At 39.0% G+C, this 15,599-nt stretch overlaps 1 protein-coding gene across 1 annotated transcript; it reads right to left on the bottom strand.

Moving 5' to 3' along the window:
• Window positions 1-264: 264 nt before the first annotated feature.
• LOC134499861 (integral membrane protein 2C-like) lies at window positions 265-15,263 on the bottom strand. The gene is made up of 6 exons (XM_063306730.1): window positions 14,958-15,263; window positions 9,934-10,101; window positions 4,590-4,778; window positions 2,949-3,059; window positions 2,035-2,185; window positions 265-622 (listed from the first exon to the last, which is right to left on the bottom strand). The coding sequence occupies exons 1-6, from the start codon at window positions 15,069-15,071 to the stop codon at window positions 531-533; spliced, it is 825 nt and encodes a 274-aa protein (XP_063162800.1). The 5' UTR covers window positions 15,072-15,263; the 3' UTR covers window positions 265-530.
• Window positions 15,264-15,599: the final 336 nt, after the last annotated feature.

Below are 15,599 nucleotides of genomic sequence, written 5' to 3'. Positions count from 1 at the left end.
CACATGATGTGACATAGAATAACCAAGTCTCTTAAGAATATGATTTTTATTTAAGACTATAGATACTGATTTCGATGCGCCTTCCTCTTCACTTTCAGGATTTAATTTTATAGTGATTTTATTAATACTACACTGCTATATACAATACGCTTTCAATACTCAGCAGATGTCCTTACAAGGAGGCTGCACATGCCACAGTAATTCATTGTCCATGAGAAAGGGCAGAGAAACATAAGGACAATATTTTACCTTTACCTATCTTGTGATTTTTTTTCTTTTTTTCTTTATCTGTTTCTATCTCTAGACATCTCAAAGGACATCATGTACTCTGAAAAGGGATTATTATGCCAGTTGCCACTACAGAAAAGTTACTGAGGATTTATATATAAATTAAGCACTGGCCCAGTGTCACACACAAGTAACTTAACAATTTAGTAATAAACAGACAATGGAAGGCACATTTTTTTCTTAATAACAAAGAAAGAAAGAGAAGTAAAGCCCAGGATGCAAAAACATCTGAGTGGCAGTTCTCACAATGGCTGACAAATTGCTGTGTCGACCACAAAAGTATTTGCAAAATGGCGAATGTGATGACACTTTTCAGTAGCTCGTTGATGGACATCTGGAAAAAGGAACCAGAAAAGAAGGCCAAATTATGTCAGAGTTTCTTGGACCTTTTCGGGAGCAAAAAAGCGATGCGACCATTTAATTTCTACATTAAATATGTAAAATAAGAAATAAGAGTACAAAAACAATACAAATCATAGAAAGTAATGCAAACATTGAGCCTCGCGTGGTGCAGAGTGGTAGGTGGCAGAATTGCAACCGAAACTCTCCGCACGACCCGAGTTCGATCCCAGCTGAATCTGGATTCTCTCTCGGGTAGCTGGCTCAGGTTGACTCAGCCTTCCATCCTTCCGAGGTCAGTAAAATGAGCACCCAGCTTGCTGGGGAAGGTGACAACTGGGGAAGGCATTGGGAAACCACCCCGCTAGAGTCTGCCAAGAGAACATCATGAAAGCGACGTCCCCCCAAAGGGTCAGACATGACTTGGTGCTTGCACAGGGGACCTTTCACCAATGCCAACATTACTAGTACTGTCATGTATTAATGAACGCAGCTCTCAAAAGCTATTTTCTCACCTCAAATGATTTACATAAAATAAAATATTATGATTTAAATATGTTAAAATATTACAATTATTTGTTATAGAAATAGCATCTAGCCAAACTTAAAAAAAGAAATGAAAATTGCACTGGTTTTGTAACATTGAATTTTAAACTGCCAGTGAAGAACACAAATTACTCTTTCCTTAATCTCTCAACATTTGCAGTTTATAGCCATTGCCTTGCTGTTTGTTTATTTAAACAATTTAGATAGCTGCCCATCTCACTAAAGTAACTCTGGGTGGTGCATACAATTTAAAACAAAATACAAAAACCATAATTTACCAAGTGCCTGGAGTTGGAAAAAAATCTACTACTACTGTATTATTGAACCATAACTAAATAAGCAGCCAGCACAGTTAGAAGCTTGTTTGGATGGGTTGGTCCTACAGGGGCCAACTGGAGCTCATCAGGTCACTGACCTTCAAAGACTCCTAGAATGTCTGCATGGGAGTTTTTTTTGTAATTTCCAAGAGGAAACTTCGTTTTCAAACTGGAACACCTTGGACTGGCTTCAACCTTGTTCAGCAGTGGGATGGTTATTAGATGGAAGTTCAACTATGAGGGAAAATCCTCAGCAAGTTGTAAATGAGGCATCTTCAAGCCGGGGCAAGGAAGCTGTATGGATGAGCCCATTATCATATATACAAGAATGCATTAATTCATGATATATTAATATCATATATGCAAGAACTTATTAATTTACAGTTAGGTGATATTTTAAAAATAGCTTCACTCTATCAGTATCTTTCATCTTTTGCTAATATCAAATGTTGAATTGAAAAATAATAACTGCTCTAAATTTACAGCCCAGCTGAGAAGCATAGTACAAACTTCAGCAAAAGTAATAAAATGATGATCCCCTTACGTCTTCTTGTGATCCTATGGTCCAATCTGAAGGTTTCTGTGCCTTGGCAGAGTTTATGAATATAGGAGCCAAACAGATCTGAGTCAGTGACATGTTCTATCACTATCCTCTCTTCCTGGATCATGTTGGTTTGTGGCAAGTATTCCCCTTTCTGCAATCAAAGAATTTGCAATTCACTAAGAACTTGCTTCTTTTAACATCAGGAAAGAAACATCTCTTCAACAAGTCAAAATACCATTATTTTCATTCTTCAGGAATGAAGATCAAAGTTTCAGCATATTATTTCAAGCAACAATAAGTCATTTCTATCATCTGAGGATAATGCAACCTATAAATTGAGGTAACAAAGGGATTAGAGCTACAAAATGATCGTTATTTTGTATGTTTATCTGGTGATAATCTACCAACGCTGAGTGAGAATTTCTCAATTAATTTATAACCTTCATTCAAAGATCAAAACCAAAATACTACAGAGACTGGGAATCCTACTTTCTTATAAGTCAAATATCAGGATTCCATTACTCTATGACAGCCTTCCTAAACTGGTGACTATTATTGGAACCACAGCACTAGATAATTCTTGATAGATAATAGCAAAGCTGGACAAATAATAGCAATGATAGGAATGTTCATATATAACTGTAGTTTGAAAACTGCCTGGTTTGTGCAAACGATCCTACCTGTAGGTTAAATAATCCATTCCAAGAAACCTAAGATACTATTTTCACAATCAATCAACATTTTCCTTAAAAAGAAATGTATATGGCTATCTGAAAAAAAGTGCTAAGGAAATACATGATAAATGCACTAACAGTATTCTTTTGACATGATTAGGGAATGCATTATCTGTTTCAAGGAAGAGTGTAGTGGTTATAGAATATAACTATAATCGAATATAGAATAAATTGACTGACCTTTATATTAAGCTTCAGCTCCCAGAAATGCTTAAGTGGCATGACAATAGTAGTATTCAGCTCACCAATGTAGCATTTATTTACTACTCGATCATAATAAGCTGTCAATCCCTGAAATCTCACCAGACAAAATCAGGTCAAAACAGGTTGAAAGGGCTCAAAACAGATCCAAGAACTCACACAGAACAATTTGGGATGCTTAAAGCCAGTGTATGGTAAAGGTGACAATGTTTGATTTGGACAGAAAAAATAAGTTACACATCAATCTCAGTGCTCACTGGGTGACGTTGGGCAATTACATGCTGTCTCAGCCTAACTTAAGGCACCAGGCTAGAAACCAGGAGACCATGAATTCTTGTCCTGCCTTAGGTATGAAGCCAGCTGGGTGACCTTGGGCCAGTCATCCTCTCTCAGCCCTAGAAAGCAGGCAATGGCAAGCCACTTCTGAAAAATCTTGCCAAAAAACTTCAGGGACTTGTCCAAGCAGTCGCCAGGAGTTAACACTGACTCGAAGATGCACACACAGCCCAACTTACTTCACAAATTTGTTGTTACAAAGATTATATTAGGAGAAAAACCAATGACAGTCACTTTGAGCTCTCAGAGAAAAGGCTACTGGAATCATGTGATTTAATCTTTTATACTCTTCTCGTAGGAAGCTCCTTTCCAGTTCCAGCTGTGGCCTAGCAAGAGCCAGAAAAGGATAGGAACACAAAAACTCAACAACAAAAACACACACAAACTAGAAGGCTATGAATGAGAGACTAAACCTTTAGTAGCACATATCCAGTCAAGACCAATACATTTTAAAAAATCACAAAAGGTTATTAAAGTTCCTTGTTATCTTCACAGTAAGCATCATCCCATTATATGTTTGTGATGGGAGATAATCAAACAGGGATATATAAAAACTGTCCAAATTCCAGATAGCTAAAAATGGTATATCTCTTTTCACCAGTAGTACACCTGGTACACTACTCCATCCCAGTTGTGCCTACAAAGGTGCAAATGTCAAGCTAATGTGCTAGACCAAGAACAAGTGATGACTCTACCAATTATTATTATTGGTGCATTTCTTAATAGAACTATTGAGGTACAAATAAAAAATAATATATGTAGAATATATGTATAAATCAGGAGAGTGGATTGAGGGAAATGTACGGCTTAGATTCACAGATGCGTTTTGTTGTTGTTGTTGCTCTTCCATTATACTGCCTTAGAATGTGCCTGAGGAAATAACTTCTTTTCTATTTTCTATTTTTTTAATTTTCTATACTTTTCCTTTATTTAACCCAGTACTCATTACTGCTGGCAAACTCTAAATATATGGCCCTACCCCTAGTGCTTTTAGCAGGACATTCTTATTTGGTCTCACCTGGTCAGGGTAGCCCTAATCTTTTGCCCTCTGGGAGGACCCAGTTACTGTTTTCAAATCATAGATTTTTAAACATTTTTCCAAACCTCATGTCCTCAAAATGTGTTCAGACTACAGCTTCCAGAACTCCTAGCCAGGGTGGAGAATGGAAACACATCAGGATGGCATTAGGTTTGGTTACTGAGCTGAAGAAAGCTGCTTTAAAGAATGTTTATTATTGTGTTTTTAGACACATCCATCAAAGTACACGCAGCCAAATTCCTTACCTGCTGAAAATCATGGATAATATCAGCAGGATGACCAATGTTGGGTCTTGGGATGCTGATCAATTCATAATCCTCTCCAAGGTATATCTTCACATCCTCATACACTGTCCTGATTTCAGAGGAATCATCAAATTCAAAGTAGTCACACTCCAATCCTCCTTCCTCATCATCGTAATACTCTGGCCTTTGCTACAGTAGTTAAATAAAAAGTTCACAAGCATAATTGGAAATCTAGGCAGATGCTTTATTCCATGTTGAGCTATTGGTCCATGTTTATTGCCACCTCAGTTTTAAACCTTTTAAATATGCAGTTTGAGGTCTGGATTGCAGAATATGCCATAGACTTAAAACTAAGTGACATTTTACTCCCAGGGACCACAATTCAGTATAAGATAGTTATAGCTGAGTGTTGACCTCACCTCTGTCCTGTTTTTGTCTATCATTCTGCCTGCTCTTTGACTATGAGATTGTTAAACTGAGATCACTTCCTTCTGCCTTTCTAGCCAGGTACATACTTCTGAATATGCCACCTGGTAGGATGAGGTTAGCTATATGCTAGGCTTTGCCTAGCCCTATAATGTATTTTCTGAAAATAAATCTCCTTTCTGTTATAGTTATAAAATCTGCTCCAGTAATCTTTGCTCAGGTTAGAGTCCCACACTCATCACAGAATACTTTGACCTATAACAAATATGAGCGTTCAAGTTAACTATCATTTCATGTGTTAGTACAATAATCTCTAAATACTTAATAAGTTTGAAGCATTAAGACATTTTTCTGTTAGACTGCCTAAAATATTGCACTGTAAGTACCTAATTTCTGTGGGATTACATACAAATATACATAATACATTTCCAATATATATGTTTATGCATGCAAGTGTGGGTGTTTAAAGAAAACCAGAGGAAGGTCCATCATTTCTATGCTAAAAAAAAAAAAAGAACAACCACAAGGTGGCATAATGGGATAAAGAAAATTCTAACTCAGGGTTAGATATATGTATTTTTGCAGTCCAAGTCTGATAACTCTAATACAAGAGAGTGCAATTTTGGTCACAAAAAGGCATTCCAAAATATTCTACCTTTTTTTTTTTTGCTCTTATTTACAGGGTTTTTTCCCTATTTCCACATGGAATTCTTGTAAACATGACTGCAAAGAGCAATTTGCAAATGGATTGTAATTGCCTAAATAGCCCCATATTCCTTCTCAGTGTGGTAGCCTCCTAAAGTGGCTTTTCTGCAGTTTTTCAAAAGTACTGCTGGGATTCATTACATTTGCACATGTCATGCAGATTATAACTGCCTCATCTGATATTCTGTATACTGTATTTACTCAAATGAAACATAATCTTCCTGCCGTGATCATTTATTTTTTAAATGAAAGGCTCATCTTGGATCCAAGTATAATACCCTGAAATGCCTCTTCTTGCTGCTTGATTCAAGCTCACTGTTTTTTTTATAAATCAGGAAGATGGGAGGTGAATAGACAAGGGAGGGAGGGAAGCCACATGCTGATACTCTCCTCTTATTGCATGAAATCAGAAGGCTGAGTGGGGAGAGGTAGAGAAGCAGTATTTCTCACACAGACACCCTCATGTATGTCAGAAAAGGGAGTAAAGGAGGGGCAAGTTGGAATGGAGAGAAATTACATGCTATAAAGGGAATTAACAAAAGGTACAAGGAGTGGTTCCAGTGTAAATTTTAAATTTAAAGTGGTACTACAGAGGAAGAACATCCTCCAGCAAGGATGAGTCTCCAGGAAAATTAATGGGGAAAGACCGAAACCATCAAAACAAGCCTCTATTTGCTAAAGCCGTATGGAAATTATTCAGTGGACCTCCAGCAGAAGGTTTTCTTGATGTGAAACCACAAGCAGTAGAAACTGTGAATTCACAGAAAAGGAATAGAAAACCAATTATGTAGGAAATCTTTCAACTGAAAGCACAGGAAGCATTAAGAGTACAAAAATTCATGGCCAGTTATGGTTGATACATACTAATGATGCATCATAATAATTTTTGCCTAAAGAGAAAAACTTCAATTTGGCAACATTTCTCTTCTGGCTATACTGATATGTTGTCCAATTATACTACTCAAGAATCTTGATCATTTAAAAAATTACTTTATGGTAATGTTTGACAGTTTGGGTGACAATACAAAATTGATAACCTATGTGATTCTGAGGGGGTAAAAATAATTCCAAAGCAAGTTGTATATGGACTTACTGACTGACTGAATGTTATTTGGAATAGGAAAGATATGTGGCTAAAAAGGGGGGGGGGAGTCCTAACACAGGCTCTAAAGAGACACAATACTGGAAGTAAAGGAGAAATTAATACTGATCCTATGGCCATTCCAGGAAAAATAGTAGTAGCTTGATGTATTAATCCTTTAAAGCCCAGCCATCAGATCAGATACACCCCACACCTGTAGAGAAAGGGTTTAAGAAATGCTTGTGTTTTGGATCCTGTGGATGGACTCAACAGCTGTTTTTTTTTTTTTAGTTTGAAGAAGCAGGGAATAATGGGAACACTTGGTGAGGAAGATTACAGTAATGGAAGTGATAAAGTGTATGTAGCCTAAAACTAGAAGGCAATAGGAACATAAGCTAATAAATCATTAGTGAAAAGTTTATATTAGCAATTTGCAGACAAATAGATCCACTTTGTGAGCCAGAACAAAACTCCATAACCTACCCTTAGTTGCTCTGGAAATAGACCAGTCTGATCCATTTCTAGTCAATTTTGATTTTGTGAATACAGAGTATGGGATAATGATAAAGTCTACTAACTCAGAGCAAATGAAGTCAGAACCAAACCAAAAGATGCTAGGTGTCAGGAATCAGACCTATTGGAAGACAGAATGAGAACTGAATGAAGCCTGAACTGGGCTAGCTCTGCACTAGAAATAATTTTTTGGAGCCATGATCTGAACCAAAAATTGCTTAAAACAGATCTGAAAATCTTGCTTTGAGGAGCCATGGTCTCAATCAAGACTGCTTTAAGAGTCCATATTGGGTTTCCATCTCTATTCAACTAAAAGGTGCAGAACTGCAAAATAAAAATTGGAATGAAAATTAATTTTGTTTCTCACAACTAGATACCTCTGGGCTGCTTAGAAGCAGGAGAGGAAGATATACCCTCTTCCACTGTTCTTCCCCTGAAGGTGCTATTTGAAAGGATCCTGCTCCCAACCCACTGAATCTTTGCTTATAGCCCTTGATAGACCTGTCCCTATTAATTTATGAAATCTTTTAAAGCCATCTAAATTGTTGACCATCACCATGACATGTGATAATGAATTTCATAGTTTAATTATGTGCTATATAACATATTTCCTTTTTTTAAATCTTTCAACTCAGCTTCATTGGATAGCCTTAGTCCCAGTGTTTCTACCTTTCCTCTTTTCTCCATGCCATGTATAATTTTATATACCTCAGTCATGTCCCCCTCAGTAGAACTTTTTAAGCTAAAGAATCCTGAAAATTCTAGCTTTTTCTTATTGGAAAGGTGTTGGAACACTCTTCCACATTTTTTCCTGCTCTATTATACCCTTTTTCAAGTGTGGAAACCAGAACTACATGCAGGTCCCAAGTTATGTATATACTGTAGATCTGTATAATGGCAATACAAAATTGGAACTTCTACTTTCAATCCTTTACTTAAAGTTCCCTATTACAGAATTTCCATTTTTCACAGCTCAGTTGGTATCTATCCATTATGACCCCAAGATCTTTTTCCTGCTTAGTTACAATAACTCAGACCCAATCAGTATATGTGAATTGACTTTTTTTCCCCTTCAGATTTATTTGAACTAAGCTGAATTTGTCATTTGTTTGACCATTCACCCAGCTTAAAGAAAACCTTTGGGAGTTCTTCAGTCACTTTTGATTTTTACCTCCTTGATATCATCTGCAGATTTGGCCAGCTAACTGCTCTTCCCCAAATCAAGATAATTTATGAGCAAGTGAAAAAGTACTGGCCTCAACACAATCCTTACTTCTTACTTACCTCTAATGAGAAAATTGTCCATTTAACCTGTTAGTGATCAGTAATAGAACAGGGCCTCTTATCTCATGACTGCTAAGTTTACTTAAGGATTTTGATGAGGAACTTTGTCAATCCAAGTATATAAAGTTGAAGGATCATCTCCATTCATGGAAAAATTTAAAAGCCGCCCTTCTACCTTTTTGATGATATGCACCATTAGTCTGCTTCCATTTTGGTTCAAGTGGAGCCTCTCTCTCTTGGACAGGTTCAGCTTGTTCCAAAAAGTTCATCAATGCCTAATAAATGTAAAACTCTCTGCCTGACACCACCATCTACCAGATTAATAGGCTGAGGATTTCTTATCCGAGGGAAAAGAATGATCATAAGAAAGTATGGTGTCTCTTCTTGAATGTAATCAACCTAATAGTCAGGAGCTGAAACAGAAGCATCAGAAATTAATGCAGCAGCCTTTTCACGTAATATGTAAGTCACTAAGCCACTCAGCTAATTCACAAAACATTACTATGCAGATGCTGAGGATGAGATACTGGACAATATGAGATGGAACAAAGTGTGAAATTAGGTTCACCCCTTCAAGGGACACCCAGGGATGGTCTGATCACAAGGATCACTTTGTTTTGAAGGCAGACCTGGCAGTTACTGAATCCAGTGCTCCTCCACCATATTAAGGTGCTTTACATAAACAATGAAAGCCTTCCCCTCCTTTTTTCCCTGGGTTACTATTTGTAACCTGCCTGAGCGGACCTACCAAAAGCAAAAAGCAGTTTATTTTATTTATTTCTTAATCAAATTTTGTCACCGCCCATCTCTCTCAAAAGAGGGACTCTGGGTGGTTTACAGTAAAGCTAAAAAGATAATAAAATAGGATAAAAACAATGTATCTTAAATATAAATATAAAATAGCATCCATGATTGCAATATTAAAAGTTCTTATTTAAATTTCAGTTAAAGAAGATATCACAGAAACCCCAGATATCAGGAGTATGATTTGGAAATGCACTCTGTGTGAATCTACCTCAGAAATATATGCAGCAATAAAGACATTTGAAACAAAAATATTTTTTTATGACTGGGGTCAAAAAATGTTAACTTAAGTCATCTGTCTGTAAATATCTGTCATATATGAGACATGATCTATCAAATAAATATTGAATTAGGAAACATTTAAAAGGGGAACTTATACTGAAACTACTTCGGCTCCCTGAAATGGGAAGCTCAGCTGTCTCGGATTGCTGTGTAGCTCAGACAGACCAGTGGAGCAATTAGTTTACAAGCTTTAAGCTGGAAATGTTAATCCTCTGATTGTGTGGATGGTGTGAACCAAACCATACCTACCATATCCATACCCATGTGAGCAACTGAGTGAGTAAGAGATAAATATCTGTAGATGTATGTCGATGTTAAAATCAGGCCGAGCAGCAACAGCATAAGCCCCAGGGCCAAGAAGAAGATGTAAGGAAGAGATCTCCAGCTCCGCAGCAGCAAAGACAAGGGCTGCTTCTCCTGTTTAAAGGAAAGGGGCAGGGTCACTGGACAACACAGTACAATGGACAGCACAGTAAATGCAGAATATCCTGAGCAGGACTGTTATATGCCAAGCTTCCTTTTTCCATGTTGCGCACATCTCTGTTCTCTTTTACAACAGGTTTCCTGAGAATGTGAAAGAATGTTTTAAAAGGTGAATAGCATGGCTATAAAAGGTAAAAATATCATTTACTTGACTTGCTGACCACTTTCTCCTTGGAATGTGGAGGAAACACAATAGGACCAGCTAACTTATTTTGATATCAGACACAAATCTTGGACTTAAAAAAAGTTTTTAATAAACTCACAGCATTAAGTAGGATTTCATGGAAGGAGAAACTATTATAATAAGAAAAAGGAGCTCCTTCTCTACATAATGAGATGGGCGGTGGCTAAATTTGAATAATAAATAAATAAATAAATAATAGATTTAAGTTAGGTAAAGGTAAAGGTTTCCCTTGACATTAAGTCCAGTCGTGTCCGACTCTAGGGGGCAGTGCTCATCTCCGTTTCAAAGCCGAAGAGCCGGCGTTTGTCTGTAGACACTTCCGTGGTCATGTGGCCGGCAGGACTAAATGGAATGCTGTTACCTGCCCGCCGAAGCAGTACCTATTAATCTACTCACATCTGCATGTTTTCAAACTGCTAGGTTGGCAGGAGCTGGGACTAGCAACGGGAGCTCACCCTGTCACGCGGATTCGAACCACTGACCTTCTGATCGGCAAGCTCAGCAGCTCAGCGGTTTAACCTGCAGCGCCACCGCGTCCCTTAGATTTAAGTTACAGGAAGGTAAATACTGACAATGTTAAAGAAAACTTCCTAAGGGTAAGAGTAGCTTGACAGCAGAACTAATTACTAGAGGAATTTTTACTAGATGCATCCAAGCGAAGCTAGACAGCCATATGATGGGGGTATTTAATTTGGATTTCTGGAGGAGGTTGGACTGATTGGCTTAAACAGCCCAATCTAACTCTGATTCTTTTATTCTATTGACGTAGCATGTTTATGGTTGTACATGAAACCTTCCTAAGTAGTCTAAACAAACAACAATGAACTGCCATTTCACATTCTGGTTTCTTAACTCATCTATTCTAATTTGACTTTGCACATTGTCTCAGACAGATTTGTGCGAGGGTGTGAAGAGGAACATAAATTTCAAAAAAACAAATTATATCACTGTGTGTTCCAATGTCCATGAGATCAGCCTACCCAATGATGATACCAATTCAACATTGTAACAGCAGGCTACAGTCAAGTAATACAAAGAAGGCTAGCTGTAGATAGCTAATCTCCCATCTACAATAATTAAAGCAGACATGGCTTCATATGCATCAGATGAGGAAATGGTATAACATGCAACAGCCTTGTACTGTATATAGTATAAAGAATCCACTAGAAACAAACATATTCATTGCAATATAAGGAAAGGAAGAAAAATCATAAATGGATAAGGAAGCAGGCTATCTCACTTAACTTGGGAGTCCACAGACTGATACTCAGCTGGGGGAAATGTGAAAGCACATAAACTAATGTGCCTGCAATGACAGGTAAGAACAGGAGGTATATTCTGCCAGGTTTATCCCTGTTGGCAGGATGAATACTGGAATATATAATCTGATAAAATAGGATGGCGTCCTCAGTATTTTTGAGAGCATGGTATATCCATGCCCTCAAAATGTCTGCCAGTGATAGGTACAACTACTCACAAACACCCATTTAGCAGAATACAAACTGATGAAACGGCTTCTCACTTCTGCCTCTATCTTCTTCAGAATTTTTTTTACCAATTCTTCCTACTACTTCCTTTTTTTCTAGGTACATGGACACACTTCAAACAAAGCTACTTATAGATTTTATGCCTCTAGAGTGGATGGCAGCCCAGAGCATTCTTGGACATGACAACTGTATAAAGAAATACTTGCTTGAAAATGCCACTTGCTTTGCAGGATGCTACTTTTAAGAAATACATAAACATAAATTAAAAATAGGCAGAACCTGGCAAGCACCAGGGAAGCTGTCTGTGGGCATGCAGATACCCTGGAGTGCCATGAATCTGTTCTCCAGTCTTTCCAGGAAGCAGAACAAAGAAATTAAGAGAGTGATAAAACCAATATATGTCATGATATCAAGTAGCCAAGATTTCCTCAGAGCATCATAGAATCACATGACCATGAAAAACATCTAGGCCAGTTTAAAGTCAGTTAAAAAGTAGACACAGTTATAATGGATGTTTTTTTAATCTTTCCCCCACCCCATCCCCTCTGATGGAACTATCTTCATTGTTAATGTGAAACACACCTCCAGTGTCAATCCAACTGTCAGATTGCAAAACAAAACATCCATTTTTGTTTAGGTGGTGGGGCTAGTCCAGTTAATGTGGCACCAACACTCTACCTTGAGTTGTTTCCATTAAGTAGCTCTATGACTGAATTTATGAATTAACAAATGAAAAACACTAATTGCCAACATTTCAAAAAAAAATTACAAAGCTCATCAAATAGGACGTAAGCCCTCTGCTTCCAATATGACATCTAACTAAACAGAGAGGGAATAATTATCTCTCCCTGAAGACTTTGAATTTCTAGCAAATTGGGATTTCAGGACTTTCCCAGATTGTTTTCTCTATTGCTGTAAGAAACAACTCCCAGGGAACATTGTATTAAGGCAGCAACGTGAGAACTTTTTGTAATAAAACGTGTTACAGGTAGGGATTTGAAAACTATGCTGCCTGATAAGATTTGTGTGCAAAGGTAGTGAGATGTCCTTGCATGAGAGCAAAAAACAGAGAGCTTAGGGAATAAGCAGAAGGTTTAACAAATAACATAAAAATAAACCTTTTAAATTGAATTTAATGCTACCTTTTCAGCCTAAGGTAACAGCCACCTTCAACCCCTTTTGACTCTACAGAAGGGGACTTGTGTATGCAGTGTAGGTCCTAGACTCTTCTCCCAAATACAGGGGAACGGATACCAGGAAACCTTGGCCCGCTCCATGCGTATGCTATGGTGCCACACACTTGGCCTCCCTGTGACACTAGTCAAAGCACAAACAGATGCAATATGTGGCTACCAAAAGTTCACCCACATATGGCCTCGCCAGAATATGCCTCCTAAGGATAAGATTAGGAGAGCTGGTTGTATCTTTCAATCTCGTCTACTAATGCAACCACAATTCATGGCAACCACAAGGCCTGAAAATAAGCCATTGACATAGTCACATGCTGAGTGTGGAAGACAGAAAAATTACCCCTTCTGTTTTAGATTGCAGATCAAGAGAATCGGGGAAAAGAAATATCCTTAACTTGATTTCACCTTATATAGAAAAATGCTCTGTTGCTATTGGGATAAGAGGTCCTCAACATGATAAACAGTAGAGGTATTATATAACAACACAAACAACAAAGAATGAAGTTCCCATTATTTTTAGAAGAGAACATAGGAGCAGCAGAACAATCCTCAGAAGGACTGAAAAATAGAAAAAGTCCCCATGGTAACAAATAGACTTGCTTGCCCAGAAATCTCTGGCCTTTTTCCCTTGGTTTTATAACTGGAGATATTCAAGACTCTAAGAAGAAAGCTAGCCATTCATCTGAGTCAAAGAAACAGAAATAATCTAAAACATCCATCACTCAAGTTTGCTGGGCCAATCCCAGAGCGAGAATAGAGAATCCAGTCAGAGGTTCAGAGCATTACCCAATGTAAGGATATTGCTTTCACTAGAAGTATCCAATCTACAAGAGGAAATAACGTAAGAACCATCAAATTATTATTATTTAAATTAAAGGTAGTAGATCTTTGGAGGTGTCAAACAATCCATATCCTACCATCTTGGCACAGAGATGCCAGGCTCTGATCATGATCATTTAAAAGAATTTTATCTGTGTACATTCAGAAGCACAACAATAGAGGATAAACCTTTGGAAGGCAGTGAAGGGAAGGACTGAATAAACCCCTTTCATGCAAATGTTGCTGGTGCTATCAAAGTTAAAAGACCCTTCAGAACTAGGAAACAGTTGTCTAAATCCAGAGAGTTGCAGCGATTAGGAATAGTTGACTTTCATGGGCCTGGTTGCCAGTCGTTGTACTGCAGACAACCTGTAGAGGATGCAGAACCCTTTAAAGCTGCCTTCTCCAACTCGATGTCCAGAAATACTGGCTGTATAAACTCCCCTTATCCCCAGGCAGCACATTTTCCACTATGCTGGCAGGAACTGATGGAAACAGATCAGCCCAAGTGGCTGACACTGGACAGAGTTGAGGGAAGGAGGTTTTTTTGTTTGTTTTGGTTTAATTCATTATTAGCTGAAACAAACAACAGGCACTTCTGGTTTCCTGGCATCCGTGTGGAAAGGAAAACATGCCCACTATACTATGCTTGCCGGTGAAAGGGAATTACTCCCCAGCTTCTTGCTCATCAGTCGTCCCCGCTAGAGACGCGTCGTACAACAGAAGCACTTTTAACGAGACGTGATCCCTTCCCCGGCTCTACGCATCTATTTCTGGTCTTCCTCGCGGCTCGAATCGCTCGTGAGGAAAGGGCTTTTCTTCGGTTCTAGCGCCGGCGCGACCTGCTTCGGTCTTACCGGTTTTACTCAAGAACTGTGAAGACACACTGCGCGATGCCAATAGTCCCATCCTCGCAAAGGTCGGCAAGCGACAGGTTAGGAAACCCCCCAGAATCGCGTCTATGCTTAGCGGGCCTTCTTTTCCAGTAACTGTGTCTAACACAGCTACAACTTTAAAAAAAAAAATCGTAGTGTCGGCGACTCTTCATGATAGCGTTCATTTATTCATCATCATCAACTGAAATGCAGACCTGATCCCTACATAACTCACCGCGTCCTGGGACAGGAGGAGGCCTCCTGCTTTGGCCCCATAGCTGGCTGCAACCGCCGCCTTCTTCTCCGGCTTAAGCACAACTGTAACCGGCTGGGAGCCGATTTTCACCATGGCTCGGCGGCAGCTCCCCAGGCGAGCCCCCGAGCTGTTCTCTGCAACCCTTGCGCTCGCGTCTCCACCAAGACGCCGCGAAGATCAGGGCTTTCAAGATCCCGCCTCCGCGAAGGGAAGCGACGGCCCACCGGGCAGCTCCCTTGCTCCTCCAGAGAACATCACCCCAATTCCGAATGACCAAGGCTCACGCTCCCTTTTGTAGAAGCCGAGCCCTTGATGGCAGGTGCGGAACGCGAGGCTCACCGCGCGCGAGCTTAAGCGTTTGTACACGCGCGTCCACAAAAACTCGCCTTAATTTTACTCGGCACGTTTGCGCGCGGGGCAGAATTTGCCATCCCTCCTGCGAATCTCTCCGGGTGAAAGCCATGGGAAGTCTGGTGACCCACCCATGAGGGATTTAATAAAATCCAGTAAAATCTGTTTCGGGATAAAAACCAGGTACCTAGAATGTCGGTCAAACTGACACACAGTAGAAATGACTGTGTGTCAATTAGAGCAAGAAAAGGGCCTGCCGGAAGCACTAAA

This window comes from Candoia aspera, chromosome 6, assembly GCF_035149785.1.
Source record: "Candoia aspera isolate rCanAsp1 chromosome 6, rCanAsp1.hap2, whole genome shotgun sequence".
Classification (NCBI taxonomy): Eukaryota; Metazoa; Chordata; class Lepidosauria; order Squamata; family Boidae; genus Candoia; species Candoia aspera.
Note: the sequence above shows the minus strand (reverse complement) of the source record. Positions and strands in the feature narration are given on the sequence as shown.

Bases quoted from the DNA above. Each gene is read 5' to 3' on its own strand.
- LOC134499861 (XM_063306730.1), bottom strand. From the start codon at position 15,071: ATGGTGAAAATCGGCTCCCAGCCGGTTACAGTTGTGCTTAAGCCGGAG. The intron at 10,102-14,957 runs GTGAGTTATGTA...TCCTTTAAACAG, and splicing joins TCCTCCTGTCCCAGGACGCG to GAGAAGCAGCCCTTGTCTTT. The intron at 2,186-2,948 runs GTCAGTCAATTT...CTTTGATTGCAG, and splicing joins AGCTGAAGCTTAATATAAAG to AAAGGGGAATACTTGCCACA.